Below are 21,147 nucleotides of genomic sequence, written 5' to 3'. Positions count from 1 at the left end.
CATATGACACGATTGGTTGCTATACATGCTGCTACACGCAAACTACCTCTGAACCCTGGGACGAAACTCTATAACACTGGCCGCCCTTTAATTCGGCTGCTTAAGATAAGCCTCAACCACCACTGGTTGCAAGTAGAGAAAAGAGTGGTCGGAGAAATTGTCCGCCACTCCCCGCATCGACCACAAGCTGCGAAAGTCTCTGTACTTTAAAAACTTGCCTTTCTTGTCTCTCCAAAATGTTTTTTTTTTAAAAAATGAGGCAGTCACACATGGTGACAATCATAACGGGTAATTGGAGTAAGGAGAGAAAGACTAATAAAATGAGTTATTAACCAAAGATAATAACAGATACGATGCTTGCACCCCCAGGATCACCCGGAAAACAGAAAACACAGGATGAAGCAAGGAGTGCTGACATGCGTTTGGATAATCGCTGGACTCCTGCAACTGCGCACGCAACGGACTCGTTACAAACCCCATACCAGCCCCGAACACTACCACACAACAGGCCTCCACCAGCCCGGACACTACACCACACATAAAGACAGGCATCGAAACCCCCACTTGGTGCGAAAACATTGTCAAATGGAACCCTCTTTCATACATAGTAGAGGCCCTTCTAGTAATTGCAATAATCCGCAGTGTCATTCAGACACTCCGACTCCGTAAATGACGCGCAAAAGCCTCCCGCTCCCCGATATATACAGTCCAATCCCGCTTCTTTGGAATTCAACAAAACTGAACTCATGTATTAATCGCTGCTAAGAATAAACCATGTACCTCTTTAACTTTATTAGGATTAAGTAGAAATGTGATGCTGCTTTTTTAAATGTTGTACTGTACATATGTTCTTTGATATTCACCAGCAGCATGAGAGTAGCTTAGTGTTAGCTAGAGATCATCTGGGCAGATAAATTAAATGTTTTATAGAGACCTGATTATCGTGACCGTTAGAGATGAATTAATTTATGGATGTATTAATGAAATATTAGGTAAATGTCCTGAAACCATAAGATAGAGTAGAGTAGAACCTTGCCTTGACCAACATGACCCGTCCACCAAGAATGAACAGGGATCAATAGTGTGATCCATCACGCTTTGTGTTCAGGATCAAGAGGACAGAATGTAGCCATCTAAGATGGCCACCTGCAAAGGACCATGGGAATTATGGCCAACCCAGGACTCAGGCAGATACAGAGCCTATGTCTATCTGAAACACAGGTAACCAGGGCTGATCGAAACCCCCGCTCGTTTGCATTTTAATGGCCTATTTTCCCAGGACAATAGAACTCCAACCGGTACAGCAACAGACTGATCGGAGCCACTCCCCTTACTCAGAAAGCCCAACTGCCAAGGTCAATGACTGCTAAGGACACGCCCAGCTACCAAGGCACCTGCCCCTTTATTGGCCAAAATCGAAGACAGTGGATACATAGCAGCCCCTCAATCCCCCTAATTAATACGCTGGATACATAGCAGCACCTCAATCCCTCTAATTATTACACTGAATACATACCAGTACCTCAATCCCCTCTAATTAATACAATGGATACATACCAGCATCTCAATCCCCTCTAATTAATACATTGGATATATACCAGCGCTTCAATCCCCTCTAATTAATACACTGGATACATACCAGCGTTTAATCCCCTCTAATTAATACACCGGATACATACCAGCACCTAAATTCTCTCTATTTACCATACCAGATACATGCCAGCACCTCAATCCCCCTAATTAATACGCTGGATACATAGCAGCACCTCAATCCCCTCTAATTACTAAATCTTATACATAACAGCACCTCATCCCCTCTAATTAATGATGTGTTAGGCAGGTCGGTTCGGTGTGGACTGCACTTGATCCAGTGATGCGAGAAACAGACCTCTAACACTGTAGAAGATCCAACACAGTTTTATTGAACGATAGAACTAACATACATCTTTAACTGTGGGTCGACACTATACTGAACTGACTGGAGACCTTGTACTAGCCTGACCAGACTTACTAGCTACCGCATGGTGTTTGCACTGTGCTAGCTCGTGGACTCTGTCTCAGTGGCTGGGTCCAGAGAGAGCGGGAAACCTAGTGCCCTCTGGCTTTATAGTGGTGGTGTCCTGTCTGGTGATTGGCTGCACTGTGCTGTGTGCTTACTGGTCATCCTGTGTGTCAATCACTGCCTGTCAATGCCTTCATTATATACATGCATGGATATTATTACAATTAATACGCTGGATAAATAGCAGCACCTCAATCCCCTCTAATTACTCTATCAAATACATACCTGCACCTCAAACCCCTTAATTACTACACTGGATACATAAGAGCACCTCATTCCCACTAATTAATACGTTGGATACATACCAGCACCTAAATCCCCTCTAATTAATTAGATACAAAGCAGTATCTCAATCCCCTCTAATTACTATATGGGATACATACCAGCACCTCAATCCCCCTAATTAATACGCTAGATACATACCAGCACCTCAATCCCTTCTAATTAATTAGATGGATACAAAGCAGTATCTCAATCCCCTCTAATTACTATATGGGATACATACCAGCACCTCAATCCCCCTAATTAATACGCTAGATACATACCAGCACCTCAATCCCCTCTAATTAATTACATGGATACAAAGCAGTATCTCAATCCCCTCTAATTACTATATCGGATACATACCAGCAACTCAATCCCCCTAATTAATATGCTAGATACATACAGACACCTCAGTCCCCTCTAATTACTAATCCGGATACTTTCCAGCACCTCAATCCCCTCTAGTTACTATACCGGATACATACCAGCAACTCAATCCCTCCAATTAATACACTGGATACATACCAGCACCTCAATCATCTCTAATTACTATACCGGATACACACCAGAATCTCAATCCCCCTAATTAATGCGCTGGATAAATAGCAGCATCTCAGTCCCCGTTAATTACTATAGCGGACACACACCAGCACCTCAATCCTTGCTAATTACTATATCGCATACATACCAGCACCTCAATCCCCTCTAATTACTTTATCGGATACATACCACACCCTCAATCCTCTCTAATACTATATTGGATACATACCAGCACCTCAATCCTCTCTAATTCTATACATGATACATACCAGCACCTCAATCCCTCTAATTACTATATTGGATACATACCAGTACCTCATTCCTCTCTAATTACTATACCAGATACATACCAGACCCTCAATCCCCCTAATTAATACGCTGGATACATAGCAGCAACTCAAGTCCCTCTAATTACTATATCGGATACATACCAGACCCTCAATGCTCTCCAATTACTATAGCGGATACATACCAGACCCTCAATTCCCCTCTATAATTACTATACCGGATACATACCAGCACCTCAATTCCCCTCTATAATTACTATGTCGGATACATACCAGCACCTCAATCCCCTCTAATTAATTCGATGGATACATACCAGCACCTCAATCCCCCTAATTAATACACTGGATATGCAGCAGCACCTCAATACCCCTAGTTAATACGCTGAATACAAAGCAGTACCTCAATCCCCTAGTTAATACGCTGAATACATACCAGCATTTCAATCCCCTCTAATTAATACACTGGATACATAGCAACACCTCAATCTTCTCTAATCACTATATCGGACCATTAGCACCTCAATCCTCTGAATTAGTATACTGGATACATAGCAAGACCTCAATCCTCTCTAATCATTACACTGGATACAAACACCTCAATCCCCTCTAATTACTATACCGGTACATACCAGCACCTCAATAGTCTCTAATTACTCTACTGGATACATAACAGCACCTCAGTCCCCTCTAATCAATACACTGGATACAAACACCTCAATCCCCTCTAATTACTACACTGAATAAATAAGCAGCATCTAGAGACATACCAGCGCCTCAATTCCTTCTGATTCAGTTATCTCTCTGCGTTTTACATGATGCTTATTTTTTGGACTTGTAGTTGGAGATGTTGTCTGGTCTGCTGTCGAACCTTCAGTCTGCAACAAAATAATGAAATTAGTAAAATATAGTAATTGGAACATTCCTTATAGTATTATATATAACTATCTTCTATATATATTATAATATAATTGTGACACAGGTATCTATCTAACAATGTGAGATATTGCCAAGATGTATCTCATTCATTCAGGGAAAAAAGTAAATTTAATGTGGTCAATAACCATCCCATCAGCTTCCTCCCCATTATCAGTAAAGTGATATATGGAGTTATCAATTGGGCCAGCAAGTGATGTCTACTCACCAAAACCTTATTCACAAATACTCTATTTGTCTTCGACCAGGATCATTCACTCCAAACCTCATGATCCAATGAATGCGAGAGTTAAATGCAAGAGAAATATTAGTGGCTACCCTAGATATTGTGGCAGCATTTGACCAATATGGCACCAAGGAATATCAGCAAAATTAAATCAACAAGTGTCAAAAGAAAGTCCCTCCAGTATCTGGAGTCATACGTAACATAAAGGAAAATGGCTGTGATTCTGGCCGCTGATCACAGCCACATGGGTAATCGCTGCAGGGGTTCCTCAGAAAAGTGTACTTAGCCCAACCATCAAATTCATGATATGAATGAGAGTGGGGCGTTGCTGATGATGTTCCAGTATTCAATTCTATTTACAACTCTCCTATAATGAAGCAACTCATGTCAGCCTACAGAATGCGCAAGATAGCGGTCAGACTTGGATCGACAAGCAGCTGCCAACATTCATATTACCTAAGTGGAGGAAATAACCACATCAAACAAATAATGTTCTAGCTATTCACTTTAACCTTCAATGACACTACCATTGTCTAGTCCCCCATTATCAATATCCTGAGAGTCACCTTAAGCTTGACTGGACTAGCCAAATCAACACTGGTGACAAGAGCAGGGGATGGCTTGACTGCTATGTGACAAATGATTCACTTCCTGACTCCTTAAAGCCAAGGCTTATGTAAAGAATGCAATGGGATACTCATCCATCACCTAGATGATGCATTTTCAAAATTACTTAAGTAGTTTGACACTATCCAGAACAGAGCAGTGTTGCTACCTGCAACCAGGCTCAATGTCAATTCCTTCCACCACTAGCATACCATGGTTGCCACATGAAATGCAGCAACTCCCAAGGTTACTTATGATGGAAATGTTCCCTCTGCAACCTTTACTGCCAAGAAGACAAGAACTGCAATGTTTGGGGAACATTAATCACCTCCAAGGTACACTGCATCCTGGCTTGGATATATATTGTTTCTTAATTGCACTGGATCAAAATACTGGAATTTCCGACCTAAAACCACTCATGTTTCATTATAATTAGTGCATTGCATTAATTTTATCAACAGATTCTGAGAACATGTTAAAAATTGCACGCATGCAGGGAATTGATCATTAAAAGTGCAATATTCACCTTTAATTTCAGTGGGTTGATAATTGTATCGGAGGTACAGTTCATAGGACCTTCAGACGTGTAGTTCATTATGTACAACAGATAAGCCGCCTTATACCTGTATGGCCACTGTAGGTCTAATATAGCTTTACTAAATGCACTAGGTCCATTATTCCGTATCTTTAAAAGAGAGATTTTAAATTAACATTTTAAATTTTCACATCAAACAGTTAGAAACCACATAACTATGAAGAACTGCAAAACATGACCATTTATAATCAAGACTATTGACACTCCATTGGTGATATATCATGTACTGTAGCTAATTTTTCCCCTCCCTCATTTTTCTCCACACAAACGGCCAAAATTCTATGGCTGTTGAGATTCTCTTTTCCCGCTGGCAGCGCACCCACGCCCATGGATTTCCCAGCGGCGTGGGGTGGCTTCAATGGGAAATCCCATTGACAAGCAGCAGGGAGAATTCCACCACCAGTGAACGGCGCGCCACCGAGAAACACGTGGCTGGGATACCGGAAAATCCCGCCCAACATTTTGTCCCCACTGATTTGTTGATGATATTTGTATTTTTGAAGACAAGTTTGTGTAACGCTCTGGTTACAACGCTATTATTTTTATCATATGCAATGTAGCATTGCATATGACAAAAATAAATGTATTACATTTTTTTTAAAAGGGCGGCACGGTGGTGCAGCGGTTAGCACTGCTGCCTCACGGCGTCGACGACCCAGGTTCGATCCCGGCCCGTGTCACTGTCCGTGTGTTTTCACATTTTTCCTGTGTCTGCATGGGTCTCACCCCCACAATACAAAGATGTGTAGGGTTGGTGAACTGGCCACGCTAAATTGCACCTTAATTGGAAAAAAGCATTTTAAATCAAAGGCCTGGGTCACTTTTTTTTTTTTTTTAAATCAGAAAAAGACATCTCAGTGCTAAAAGGATACAAAACCACCTTAATCTGTCATTCCAATAGGTTAAAGCATTTCTTCTATGCAAATAGATATTATAAAGGATCTATACAAACCTTCACTGTATGTGTAACTACATTTCCCCCAGCCTCTCCTGCCAATACAAGGAACCATCACCATCTTCTCAGGCTAACTAGAGTTGAGAAATAAAAATTGAACCTGCCAGCAATTCCCTAGCTTCCCAAGGATTAATTTGAAAACCATACTTAAAGTATACAGATCACTCCTATGAAATGTTTTCCTGTACACTGTTACCCTGTACATCTTACCAAAATATCACAGGTTTTAACCCATAGGAAACTTATCTGTTTACTGTCTTTTGTTCTGTGATGGCAGTTGAAATTTAGATTAAAGCCCAAACTATAACACTAACGTCATAGCTACGACTAAAATGTAACTCAAAAAACAAACACTTTGCAAATTTCCATCCTATACATATTAACTATTCAATGTTGTAAATCTGAATATGACAAATGTCATGTGATAGTACCTTTAAGACCATAAGACCATAAGACATAGGAGCGGAAGTAAGGCCATTCGGCCCATCGAGTCCACTCCGCCATTCAATCATGGCTGATTTCAACTCCATTTACCCGCTCTCTCTCCATAGCCCTTAATTCCTCGAGAAATCAAGAATTTATCAACTTCTGTCTTAAAGACACTCAACGTCCTGGCCTCCACCGCCCTCTGTGGCAATGAATTCCACAGACCCACCACTCTCTGGCTGAAGAAATTTCTCCTCATCTCTGTTCTAAAGTGACTCCCTTTTATTCTAAGGCTGTGCCCCCGGGTCCTAGTCTCCCCTGCTAATGGAAACAACTTCCCTACATCCACCCTATCTAAGCCATTCATTATCTTGTAAGTTTCTATTAGATCTCCCCTCAACCTCCTAAACTCCAATGAATATAATCCCAGGATCCTCAGACGTTCATCGTATGTTAGGCCTACCATTCCTGGGATCATCCGTGTGAATCTCCGCTGGACCCGCTCCAGTGCCAGTATGTCCTTCCTGAGGTGTGGGGCCCAAAATTGCTCACAGTATTCTAAATGGGGCCTAACTAATGCTTTATAAAGCTTTAGAAGTACATCCCTGCTTTTATATTCCAAGCCTCTTGAGATGAATGACAACATTGCATTTGCTTTCTTAATTACGGACTCAACCTGCAAGTTTACCTTTAGAGAATCCTGGACTAGGACTCCCAAGTCCCTTTGCACTTCAGCATTATGAATTTTGTCACCGTTTAGAAAATAGTCCACGCCTCTATTCTTTTTTCCAAAGTGCAAGACCTCGCACTTGCCCACGTTGAATTTAATCAGCCATTTCTTGGACCACTCTCCTAAACTGTCTAAATCTTTCTGCAGCCTCCCCACCTCCTCCATACTACCTGCCCCTCCACCTATCTTTGTATCATCGGCAAACTTAGCCAGAATGCCCCCAGTCCCGTCATCTAGATCGTTAATATATAAAGAGAACAGCTGTGGCCCCAACACTGAACCCTGTGGGACACCACTCGTCAACGGTTGCCATTCTGAAAAAGAACCTTTTATCCCAACTCTCTGCCTTCTGCCTGACAGCCAATCGTCAATCCATGTTAGTACCTTGCCTCGAATACCATGGGCCCTTATTTTACTCAGCAGTCTCCCGTGAGGCACCTTATCAAAGGCCTTTTGGAAGTCAAGATAGAAATGTTAAGAAATGGATGTTTATAAATGGGTGTGTATATAAATATCTGTAGAGAGAGCACCTTTAATAAATGGTGTTTATTACTGCAGTGGTCAGAGAGTGGGTGGAGCTGGGCTGTCTGTCAGTTTTTTACTTCCGTTTTTGAGCAGGCTGCAGGGTGTGTTTTAGTTTCGTTTTCTGTGTTCGAGCTGAAGCCAGACCAAGCAGGTGTACTGCTGTTCTCTCTGCCATCAAAAGGCTATCTCTTGATCATTTGGTGAATTCAGAATTATAAATGTTCTCAGTAGTGAATGTAAACCTAATGTGCTTCTGGTAAAAGGTGTTTTAAGTCTTATGGATGTTAAAAGGAAAGCTTAAAGGATTACTTAGTGTATTCTTTGGGGGTTATATTTGAATTGATGGTTGCTAAGATGTTCACTGTATGTTTTAAAAGGGTTAACTTGAGTTCATAGAATAAACATTGTTTTGCTTTAAAAATACTTTTCCATTTCTGCTGTACCACACCTGTAGAGTGGGCCATGTGCTCCCCATACCACAATCTAGTAAAAGTTGTGGGCCAGGTGAACTCCATGATACACTTTGGGGTTCTCTAAACCCTGGCCCATAACACAAATCATAATGATAAATATATTAAATACAGGAAAATAAAACATTTTTACTTACAGCACCACATTATAATTTCCAAGATACATAAAGTTATGATTTCAGTTTTAGGAAGGACAAGGCAATTCAGATAGCAATGCAGAAGGCAAACTAAAAAGGTCAATCAATACAAACCTCATAGACATGCATGACCAGCGGACCCACTTCTTCTTCATGCTCAGGGTTTGCCTTCCAGTTTGCAATAGGTAAAAACAGCTGGTCAGGAGAAGAGACCCTAGCAAAATAATTTTAAAAACAAAATCAGTCTAAGACCAGGGAATACAAAAAATGAACGCAAAATGGGAAAGAACATAGCACTGAGTACCACGATCTGCAATCATTGGCAAAAATAAAATCTTGCCCCTTACTGATACAGCATTATCAATACAATACCTCTGTTTGGAGCACTAATGATTAGATCGGAACGGGAACTTTTATATTTTGCTACAAAATAGCAAATTAAAAGAGCAATTGTATCGAACCAGCATTAGCTACTTGGATATATGGATACTTGGTAGAAATCTTTTTGGTCAAGCAACTTCATGCAAAGTTTTGTAAAAAAAAAAAAATGGTGTTGGAATGTGTTACGCCACCCTGTGCAAGTGCGCAGTCAATTCCAGTCCCACATGCCCTGGAGCCAAAACAGAAGTGAATCAACCAATAAATCTTATAGAAATTTCTGAAATCTTTGGCCTTGGCTGCCCAATAATTATAGTCACAATGTTTGTAAGTTGAAACACAATTAGTGATTTATTTATAACCAGACCAAATATGAAATATACAGTAAACGCAGCTGCTCACTTTGCGCTAATACCTGACTCCTCTTTACCTGCCCCATCCTCTACCCCCACACATAAGACAGACAAACACAGAGGGGAAAGGTGGAAAAATAATACGAATTAAGGTGAAAGGACAAGAGTCCTTGCTTCAGTGAATGAGTCCTTTATTGCATTTCCTTCAGAATATGAGTGTGGATTAAAGGATCTGGAATACAGCATGTGCTTTGCGGCTCAGCAGTATATCTTACTCACAGCTTTTCCAGGAGAGACCTCTGGCTTCACATCAGCCTGTTTTTAGAGAGAACAGTCTGGTCTCTCCTTGCACATCAGCCTTTATTGGAGAGAGAACTCTTACACTGGATTTCTCGAGCGAATTCATCACATCTTTGAGAGAGAGCGAGAGTTAGAACTCCTCCATCCTGGCTTCAGAACCAAAGTGAAACTAATTCCAGCCTTGTGACACAGATAAACAGGTCAGTGGGACCAGAACCAAACGCCATTGGCCACCGAGCACGGCACAGACATTTGAGCCAATTCATTGGCCACCAGCCAAGTCAATCAAAGTGAGTCTTCACCTGTGCTTTTTGGATTCTTCCGACTTGATTTAAATATACAGACCATTGCTTCTGCTCGAGTTAAAAATGCAGGCTGCATTAAAGTCAAGTTTGTGAGGTGTCTGGTTGGCCATGGTACACAGCAGTGACCGGATGGAGTGGAGGGCATCCGGGAGGACTTCCTGCCAGCGGGAGACTGGGAAGTTCCTGGACCGTAGGGCCAGTAGGGCGGTCTTCCAGACCGTCCCGCTCTACCTGTCCGTTACCCCAGGGGTTGTAACTGGTCGTCCTGCTCGAGGCGATGCCCTTGCTGAGCAGGAATTGACGCAGTTCGTCGCTCATAAAGGTGGACCCCCTGTCACTATGTATGTAAGCGGGGAACCCGAACATTGCAAAGATGCTATGGAGAGCCTTGATGACAGTGGTTGCGGTCATGTCGGGGCAGGGGATGGCGAATGGGAACCGGGAGTATTCATCAATCACGTTCAGGAAGTACGTATTGCGGTCGGTGGAGGGGGCCTTTGAAGTCCATGCTGAGGCATTCAAAGGGACGGGAAGCTTTTATCAGGTGCGCTTTCTCTGGCCGGTAGCAGTGCGGTTTGCACTCCGCGGAGATTTGGCAGTCCCTGGTGACTGTCCTGACCTCCTCGATGGAGTAGGGCAGGTTGCAGGTCTTGACAAAATGGAAAAAGCGAGTGCCCCCCGGGTGGCAGAGGTCCTCATGGAGGGCTCGGAGGCGGTCCACTTGTGCGGTGGCACATGTGCTGCGGGACAGGGCGTCAGGAGGCTCGTTTAGCTTCCCGGGACGATACAAGATCTCGTAGTTGTAGGTGGAGAGTATGATCCTCCACCGCAAGATCTTGTCGTTTTTTATCTTGCCCCGCTGCGCATTATCAAACATGAAAGCAACCGACCGTTGGTCAGTGAGGAGAGTGAATCGCCTGCCGGCCAGGTAATGCCTCCAATGTCGCACAGCTTCTACTATGGCCTGGGCCTCCTTTTCGACTGAGGGGTGGTGGATTTCGGACGCATGGAGGGTACGTGAGAAGAAGGCCACGGGTCTGCCCGCTTGGTTGAGGGTGGCCGCCAGAGCTACGTCAGATGCGTTGCTCTCGACCTGGAAGGGGAGGGACTCGTCGATGGTGTGCATCGTGGCCTTTGCAATGTCTGCTTTGATGCGGCTGAAGGCCTGGCGGGCCTCTATCGACAGAGGAAAAGCTGTAGATTGGATCAGGGGACGTGCCTTGTCTGCATAGTTGCGGACCCACTGGGCGTAGTAACTGAAAAACCCTAGGCAGTGCTTCAGGGCCTTGGCGCAGTGAGGGAGGGGAAACCCCATAAGGGGGCGCATGCGTTCAGGGTCGGGGCCTATAACTCCATTTCGCACTACGTAGCCGAGGATGGCTAGGCGGTTGGTGCTAAACACGCATTTATCCTTGTTGTATATAAGGTTAAGGATTTCTGCAGTCTGGAGGAATTTTCGGAGGTCGGTGTCGTGGTCCTGCTGGTCGTGGCCGCAGATGGTGACATTATCGAGATACGGGAATGTTTCCCGTAAACCGTACCGGTCAACTATGCGGTCTATCTCTTGCTAGATGATCGAGACCCCGTTGGTGACACCGAAGGGAACCCTTAAGAAGTGATAGAGCTGTCCATCTGCCTCGGAGGCAGTGTATTTGCGGTCACTAGTGCGGATGGGGAGCTGGTGGTAGACGGACTGGAGATCCACCGTGGAGAAGACCTTATAATGCGCGATCCTGTTTACCAGGTCGGATATGCGGGGGAGAGGATACGCGTCCAGCTGCGTAAACCTGTTGATGGTCTGACTGTAGTCGATGACCATCCTATGCTTCTCCCCGGTCTTTACCACCACTACTTGAGCTCTCCAGGGGCTGTTACTGGCTTCAATGACCCCTTCCCTCAGTAGCCATTGGACCTCTGACTTAATGAAGATCCGGTATTGGGCACTGTACCTTCTGCTCCTGGTGGCGACGGGTTTGCAATCCGGGGTGAGGTTCACAAACAGGGAAGGCGGGTCGACCTTAAGGGTCGCGAGGCCGCAGACAGTAAGGGGGGGTATAGGGCCGCCGAATTTGAAGGTTAGACTTTGGAGGTTACACTGGAAGTCTAAACCCATGAGTGTAGCCGCGCAGAGGTGGGGAAGGACGTAGAGGCGGAAATTTATGAACTCCCTTCCCTGGCCTGTGAGGTTTGCTACACAAAACCCCTTTATCTCCACCGAGTGTGAACCGGAAGCCAGGGAGATTTTATGGTTAACGGGGTGGATGAGGAGAGAACAGCGCCTTACCGTGTCGGGGTGTATGAAGCTCTCCGTGCTCCCAGAGTCGATTAAGCAGGACGTCTCGTGCCCGTTGATGAATACGGTCATTGTAGCAGTTAAGAGTGTTCGAGGCCAGGACTGATCCCGAGTCACCGAGGCTAATCGCAGCAGTTGAGAGTTCTCTTCGGGCAGTGCATGGTCAGCCGAGCTGGGGTCCTGGGGGTTCATCCAAGATGGCAGCTCCCATTGGTCGCACATGGCTGGGGGTGCACAAAATGACGGTGTCCATCCCTCTAACGTGGCGTCCGCGGAACAAGATGGTGGCGCCCGGGGTCCGCACGTGGCCCTGGAATAGGAAGATGGCGGCGACCGCTGGCCGCACGGGGACCGTGGAGAGGTTTGTGGTTGCGGTCCAATAGAAAGCATAGTTTCCACCAATGGTGCTCCAGCCTATCAGGTACCATAATACCTCAAATACCACACCGGCATAACGGAGAATAACGCTGGCGGAGAATCCTGGCCTGGTCCTTCCCTTCCTGCTTGAGTTGCGAAAGACAGTGGGGCTCCGATAATGGGGCTAAGGGTTGACGCCGCCGTAAACGCCAGAGCATTTTACGACCGCCGTCATCTGGCCGCTAGGAGCAGCGATCCTGTGCCGCACAAGGGGCCAGCACGCTTCACGCATCTCCAGCTGCCGATACGTGCCCCCAGCTGATGATAGGCAGATTTTAGATCGACCGTGGAGAATACCCGATACTGGGCGATTTGGTTCACCATTTCTGCTATGCGGGGAAGTGGGTACGCATCGAGTTGCGTAAAACGGTTTATGGTCTGACTATAGTCCACCACCATTCGTTGCTTTTCCCCAGACCGGACTACCAATACTTGTGCTCTCCAAGGGCTGTTGCTAGCCTCTATGACCCCTTCTTTTAGTAGTCGCTGAACCTCTGACTTGATGAAAGTCATGTCTTGGGCACTGTACCGCCGACTCCTGGTGGCGACGGGCTTACAGTCGGGAGTGAGGTTCGCGAAGAGAGGGGGTGGTGCAACTTTAAGTGTTGCCAGGCTCCATACCGTGAGTGGGGGTAGGGGTCCGCCGAACTTCAGTGTCAGGCTTTGGTGGCTGCACTGAAAGTCCAGACCGAGCAGCAGGGGGGCGCAGAGATGAGGGAGGATATAAACTTTAAAACGGGCGTATTCGCGCCTTGAATAGCGAGGTGTTCGCGACACAATACCCCGTGATTTGGACTGAATGAGACCCAGATGCGAGGGCGATAGTCTGGGAGGTGGGATAGGTGTGCAAGGAGCAGCGTCTTACCGTGTCTGGGTGAACAAAGTTCGCCGTGCTCCCGGAGTCAAATAGGCAGGGGGTGTCGCGACCGTTGATTTGGACCTGCATCATTGAGTTCCGCAGGTGCTTCGGCCGTGATTGATCGAGAGTGATCGCACCCAGTTCCGGTTATTCAGAGTCCTTGGTTGAGTCGGACTCACAAAATGGCCACCGCCGTCGGTTGCACGTGTCGGATTTTGAAGATGGCCGCCACCAAGATGGCCGACCCCATGACTCGCACGAGGCCAATGACGCGTCAGAAGTGGGCATGTCCGGCCGGCGCGTAGCCGCGTTGCGGGGCCTGTGGGCCCGGGAGTTGTATTTCTGGGCCCGATGAGACTTTTGTTTCTGGCCTTTGGGCCCAGCCAGGCAGACCTTTACGAAGCGCCCCTTCTTTCTGCAGTCATTGCAGAAAGCGGAGCGGGCTGGGCAACGCAGGTATGGGTGTTGGCCTTGCCCACAGAAATAGCACGGTGTGCCCTCGGTGTGAGCGATCGCCGTTCGGCGCAGGCCTGTAGCGTGGCCGAATCTGGAGGGGATCGAGAGGGGTTTGCAAGGTCCGCGGAGTACGTGCGGAGATTATGGTGGGCCGCTTTCAGAGAAGAGACGAGCGTTACCGTGCTTTGGAGATCCTTTGCCCAGTCTTCTAGAAACCGCTGCCTGATGTACGTGGATCGGATACCGGACACCAACGCATCACGAATATGTAAGTTCATATGGACATCTGCTGTCACCTCTTTATGATCGCAGTTCCTGGCGAGCGCTGTGAGTCTCTCCAAGTATTCGTCCAACGTTTGCCCGGAACGCTGGCGGCAGGTTGAGAGAAAATGTCGGGCGTGTAGCTCGTTTATCGGCTTAACGAATCGCTTCTGTAGGATTTCGACCGCTGTTTCGTACGTCGTAGCCTTCTCGATCACGGAGGAGAGTCTATGGCCCACCCAAGCATGTAGTAAGCTCAGCTTGCGAGGTCCGTCTACTGCAGTCTCTGAGGAGCCAGAGGCGGAGTCCCCCAGGATTCCAAACCCGGTCTTAAAGGGATCATCAGATTAAAGGTAGAGTTATACAGTTAGCATTCATCACACATTCCCACCCCGTATTCCCATGTGGGATATTACAGTTCTCTTTATACAGCTCTCTTTATACTTTATACTGCGAGCCAGTGGCAAGAGCTGAAAGCATGAGGTGACAAGCAAACTAACCACTACGCACGACCTCCTACTCAAACACTTGATGCATCACATAAACAGGGAGGTGGGGATGTATGATTTGTGGCCTATTTGCTATCATGCATTTTTGAATTCTGACTGAACTTTACTTTTATAATCTCTGCTTCAGGAAGTTACTATCCAGCTTCTTCAAAGATAATTCTATTATTGCACAAAGCTTTGTTAATTCTTTATGAATTATTTCATTGATCATTTACTCCCAAACTTTGAGAACAACTTTGAATCAAATATTATAGCATTTAGTCTAAATGCACTTTTAGGTCTGTGTTTGAATTTTCAGTACTCACCCTCGGATGTCAACTTGAGCTAGGACAGTAATGTCGACTGTGTAAGAAACCACCTCACTCGTTGCATTATGTTTGTTGGTACTGCGATTTAAATGCACAAAAATAGTGATGAACTACAGGAAACAATAAACAGGCTAAGTCATCGTGTTTACCACTACTGTGCGATGTTTTGACACTTTTCTGAGAAGTTAGGAACAGGAGTAGGCCATTCAATTCATCTAGTCTATGTTGTCACTCAATTAGAACCTGGTTTATCTCCAGCTCCATTTATACATCTTTGTTCTACATCAGTTGATGCCCTCACCCAACAAAGTTTGGCATCAATTTTGAACATTTCGATTGACATTTCCACAGTCTTTTGGAGGGACAAGTTCTAGGTTTTCATGACCTTTTGTGTGAAAATGTGGATCCTGCTTTAATTCCTTAAGGGCTTAGCTCTAATTTTAAGATAATGACTAGTTGTTCTGAATTTCACCCAGCAGAAAAAATAATTTATCTGCATCTACTCAAATGAATCCTTAAATCATTTAAAATACGCTATTTAAATGACCTCCCTACTTCCTAAACTCAAAGGAATCCAAGACAAGTTTATACAACTGGATGGCATAATTTAACCCTTTAGCTCCTGACACAATAAACCGGAGTGCAGTATTCCAGATGAGGTCTGACCAAGAGTCTGTATGACTGAAGCATCACTTGCAGTTTACAACTCCCTTCACAAAGGCCAACATTCCATCAGTCATTTTGATTACTGTTTGGACCCATGAATTTATTAGCTTTTGATGATGTGTATGTGGACAACTCCAATCTCTCACCACTACGAAAATATTCCAAATTCTCTTTTTTTAGATCCAAAGTAATTACCTTATATTTCCCCACTTTGTAATCCATTTGTCATAGTTTGCCTGCTCACTTAATCTATGTTACATGTAACCTTCTCCACCCATCCCCACAACTTGGTGTACCTCCTAACTTGGTGTCATTTGCAAAATTGGATGTAACAATTCTGTTCCTTTATCCAGGTCAGCAATATGAAGCTGAAGCAGCCGAACATACCTTGTCACATCATACCAGTCAGAGAATGAATCCTTTATCCCAACTCTTTCTCCCAATCAATTCCATACATTCTCATTTTTGCCATAAACTCTTGTGTAAAACCTCACCCGATGCCTTCCAAGTTTATAAAGACACCATCTAAAGACTCATCCTTAACCCCATCCATCCTGATGACCTCTTGAAGAGAAAAATCAAGTAATTAGTCAGACATGGTATAACAAGTTCATGACTGCGTGAGCGCCTTGTCCTTGCTCAAGTGCTGTCACTGTCTCTCCTGCTAGATTATAGTAACTTCTTCACAGCTGATGTAAAATTTACAGGTCTGTAGTTTTGTTTCTCCATCCCTCCCACCCTTCATATATAGTTTGTTATTTTCCGATTCAAAGGCGGAACCCCAGAATCCATAGGATTTTGGGGAAATGTGGCTGATGCAGTTGTAGTGTCACAGAAACATATAAAAACACAGAAAATAGAAGCAGGAGGAGGCCATTCAGCCCCTCGAGCCTCCTCCACCATTTATTATGATCCTGGCTGATCATTAAGTTCAATACCCTGATCCTGCCTTCCCCCCATTTCCCTTGATCCCTTTAACCCCAAGAGCTATATCTAATTCCTTCTTGAAATTACACAATGTTTTGGCCTCAACTACTTTGTGCAGTAGCGAATTCCACAGATTCACCACTCTTTGGGTGAAGACATTTCTCCTCACCTCAGTCCTAAAAGATTTACCCCTTATCCTCAAGCCAAGGCTCCTAGTTCTGCCCCCCCCCCCCACCCCACATCGGGAACATTCTTTCTGAATCTACCCTGTCTAATCCTGGATTAGCACACTGGGCGAAATAGCTGGCTTGTAATGCAGAACAAGGCAGCAGCGCGGGTTCAATTCCCGTACCGGCCTCCCCGAACAGACGCCGGAATGTGGCAACTAGGGGCTTTTCACAGTAACTTCATTGAAGCCTACTTGTGACACTAAGTGATTATTATTATTATTAGAATTTCATAAGTTTCTATGAGATCCCTCTCATCTTCTAAACTCCAATGAATATAATCCTAACCGATTTAGTCTCTCCTCATTACAGCAGCCCCGCCATCCAGGAATCAGCCTGGTAAACTTTCTCTGCACTCATTAAATTCTTTTAGTGGAAAACATCTGGTCCTGGGGATTTGTTGTCGTTCACCGCTTTATTTTCAACATGACAATTTCTTTTAAGAACTTATATTAAATCCACTAAAGTTCTCCCCTTTAGGTTCCCTTGTAACGCATTGTTCTCCATGTGGAAATTAATATAAGGGGCGTGATTTAATGGCTGCGTTGCGCTTAAACGAGAAACGAGAGCTTGACAAGGCCGTTAAAATCGCAGGAGACACCAAAATCGATTACCGCTCCAGGTGCCGATCTGTTGAGATCTAACCGGCTCGCTCCCATTGGCGAAATCAGGATCCCACCACAGGAAGGCCAGAAATCAATAATCAACACTTAAGCGCAATCTCCATACAATTAACGGAAGCGACCCCCTATCTAACGGCCTCCCATGAACTAACGGCATCCCCAGCAAGTGGTTACGCGGGCGCCAATTAGTACTCCTTTTCAAAAATATGAAGTTGGCGAAATATGAAGTTGCTGCGGGGAACCGAGGTGGTGAGTAGCCATCTTTGCTCCCGGGCAATTGAGCCGGGGGACAATGCGGTTGCTGTCCCGGTGCTCGGAGAGAGGTGGAGGTGCTCCGGGGGGGGGGGGGGGGGGGGTGGCCGGTCAGGGTGGGCTGCCATCTGGGGGTTCGCAGAGCAGTTGGGGGGGGGGGGGGTGGCCGTCCATGGCCTCGCCTGAGGGGCGGGGGAGATGGGTGTCTCAGCGCCTGCGAGTCCGTCATGCCGACCCCTAGACCGTATGGTCCCATTCCGGAATCCAACCCCTGCCCTCCTGCCCCACCGCTCACCCATAACTCCCACTGACCGCACAGGTCTCTGTCCGCTCAGCTGAATGCTATTGCTAATTGGGAATTGGCAATCGTACTTAATTGAGCACTTCAAAGCTCCCAAGTGGATCCCCATGGATAGGAGTGCCGTGTAGTGCATGTGAGTTATTATCTAGCATCCCAATCAGACCGTGATACCTGGACAATGTTCCTAAACACTGTGGGAGGCAACACCACGGATGCAGCAGCCAACCTCCAAACACCCAGGGGCTGGGTCTTAGCACCAAGGATGTTTTGTATGGTGGTTGTGTGCACCGGGAAGGAGACCACTGCCTGGTTCAGGTAATGTTACATGCGAGTGCCTGAGGTCCAGGGTGTGGGGTCCATTGAGCAGAGATCCCCGCTGCAACTGGGGGTGGGCAGGGCATGTCGGGTGACAGGGAATGTGGGGGTGGAGAGAGGAGCAATGGGGGAATGAAGAGTCCCGGGGACGAAGACGCCACTGGTTGTCAGTCTCACACCCTATTCCAATTCAATGGATGATATCTTGGACCTGCAGAAGCTGCCCTTCTGGTGCTGCTGGCAGGCCTAGTGGCCAGATGCCGGAGAAGGCAACAGCAGCGTCGACAGAGAAGCGAGACGGCGGCCCATGGGCCCTGCCCCACACCTTGAGGACTCGGCCGCCCAACAGGCCAGGAGGAATCCAGGGGCAGAGGCCGGCGATGGCCTGAAGTGTACAGGCATAGTTGGATTTTCGAACAGATGACATACAGCATGTGCAGCAGAAGTCTCCGCCTCAACAAGGGCACCCTTGCCGTGTCCTTACGGACTTGGCAATACGTGTAGGAGGAGGAGGATACCCGCTCTCAGTGCCTGTCAAGATCGCCGCAGCCCTGAACATTTATGCGTCAGGGTCATTCCAGGCCTCGAGCAGGGACTTGTGCAGATTCTCACAAGCTACAGCTCACAAGTGCATCCGTGAGATTTGCCCAGGCAGCGAACTATGTAAACTTTGACCTGGCCAGCAGGATTCTCTGCCATCGACAGGGTGCCCCCGGTCCTGGAGCTAATAGATGAAACACATGTCACCTCGTGCTCACCGGGCCATCTGGGAGTGCCCTACATCAACAGGAAGAGGTTCCACTCCCTGAACATCCAGCTCCCCCGAACAGGCGCCGGAATGTGACGACTAGGGGCTTTTCACAGTAACTTCATTTGAAGCCTACTTGGGACAATAAGCGATTTTCATTTCATTTGTGCGACCACCAACATGAAGATCATGCACGTGTGTACACGTTTCCCAGGGAGTGTGCATGACATTGACATCCTGGGGCAGTTGTACTTCCCCGGCCTCTTTGAGGACCACCCCAGGAAGGGGATTGGCTCTTGGGGGATAAGGGATACCCGCTGAGGACCTGGCTAATGACGCCAGTTCGAGGCTGGTGACCAATGTGGAAACCCCACCCGGGCTGTCACTGAGCAGTGCATTGGACTCCTCGAGATGCAGTTCCAAAGCCTCGACTGCTCTGGTGGTGCACTGCAGTACACCCCCTGAATGGTCGCCCGCTTTGTGGTGCCCTGCTGTGTCGTTCACAACCTGGCACAGCAGCAGGACGACGTGGAGATGGAAGAACATGTGACCACCTCCGAGATGGCGGATGAGGACGAGGAAGTGCTGGCCCAGGAGTGACTGGAGGACCAGTCGGTAGATGGAGGACAGGCAGCAGCGACGAGCGTCCGGCCAGCCCGGAGGGCCAGCTAGGCCCTCATCATCGCCCGCTTCACCTAGGATGTGGCTACGTCCGCCATTCCCCGCCCTCCCCACAACCACTCAGATTCCCACCCTTATCAACCTTTCCCCTCCCCTCACCCCCCATTTCCCTCCCACCTCTATCCTCACAGGGTTTGTGTAACTTCACTCAAGGGAAAGGTGTTGGCACTGTCAACGGGTCACTGAGGGCATGGGGCTGATGATAACCCACTGAGAGCTGGTGCTCCTCAATCTATGCCATAGTATGACCCCTGCCTGTCTGCTGTGCTCGCCTGCCAGGGTGTGGGGGTGGGGGGGGGGGGGGAGGTACCCAGGACCTCCATGTCTGGATAAAAGGCATGCCCCCCTCAACCCACCCTCCCCCCCTTACCCCCCCCCCCCCCCAGTGCCCTCACAGTGATCTGTGACGTGCTTAGCCTTCTGTGCTCTACCACTGCGCCTTGGTGTGTCCCCAGGATGCACACCAGATGTGGAGGCAGCCTGCCGCCTACCGTGGCCTTCAATGCCTCCGGCGGGGTCCTCTAAGGGGCTCTGGGACAGGAGGGCCCCGCGCACTTGCCGGCGACGCATGGGATTGAGCAGACCTCCGACTGCTGTCTTGCCTGGGCATTGCTGCCTCCACCTGATTGCATCGGCAACTGTGTGGTGCTCACCAGAATATGCCCCAGAAGTCTGTCCATTACTGTCATCCACCAAGATGTGTGTCTCTGCGCTGATGGAGGGGATGATAGCTGTGCTGCAAATACGGTGGTGTCCTCCGGGCTCCTCTCTAAGGTGTTCTTATGGGAGGTGGGGGAACCACGCCGGATGGGCCGGCACCGTCGCATGAGGATCCTGCGTGAGAATGATCATTTGGACAGTGGGAGGGATGAGTCAATCTGCATGGCATTAACAACTCAAGTGACAGATCATCAAAGTGGGGGCCGGTGTAACCTCACCTCTGCGTCACATGCCAACCTCTAAGTCAGTGACAGATCTGTCCTTGGCCATCCCCGTGACCTCCAGCACCCATTCCTTGTAAGGGGCAAGGAATCTGAAGTCCGGCGCCCCACCGCCTCTGAGCCCTCTCCTGTCTGTTGTGGGCCAATTTCTCTAGCGGGGCCTCAGATGGGACATCGTGAGCCACACGCTTCGTTCATTGCTGGAGTTGGAGAGTATGGGCGGGTGGGATAGCCTGGTCAGCAGTGCTGGACATGGATGGGCCTGGGCATG

At 47.2% G+C, this 21,147-nt stretch overlaps 1 protein-coding gene across 1 annotated transcript in view; it reads right to left on the bottom strand.

Moving 5' to 3' along the window:
* The window catches only part of itgav (integrin, alpha V), a 229,485-nt gene that overhangs the window by 32,657 nt on the left and 175,681 nt on the right, over positions 1-21,147 (bottom strand). The window contains exons 23-26 of the mRNA XM_072477768.1: positions 15,193-15,273; positions 8,871-8,970; positions 5,445-5,603; positions 3,921-4,028 (exon numbers count right to left, since the gene is read on the bottom strand). Coding sequence (XP_072333869.1) covers positions 3,921-4,028; positions 5,445-5,603; positions 8,871-8,970; positions 15,193-15,273 — 448 coding nt within the window. The remainder of the gene's footprint in view (positions 1-3,920; positions 4,029-5,444; positions 5,604-8,870; positions 8,971-15,192; positions 15,274-21,147) is intronic.

This window comes from Scyliorhinus torazame, chromosome 2 (assembly GCF_047496885.1).
Source record: "Scyliorhinus torazame isolate Kashiwa2021f chromosome 2, sScyTor2.1, whole genome shotgun sequence".
Classification (NCBI taxonomy): Eukaryota; Metazoa; Chordata; class Chondrichthyes; order Carcharhiniformes; family Scyliorhinidae; genus Scyliorhinus; species Scyliorhinus torazame.
This window is presented reverse-complemented; position numbering and strand designations above follow the sequence as displayed.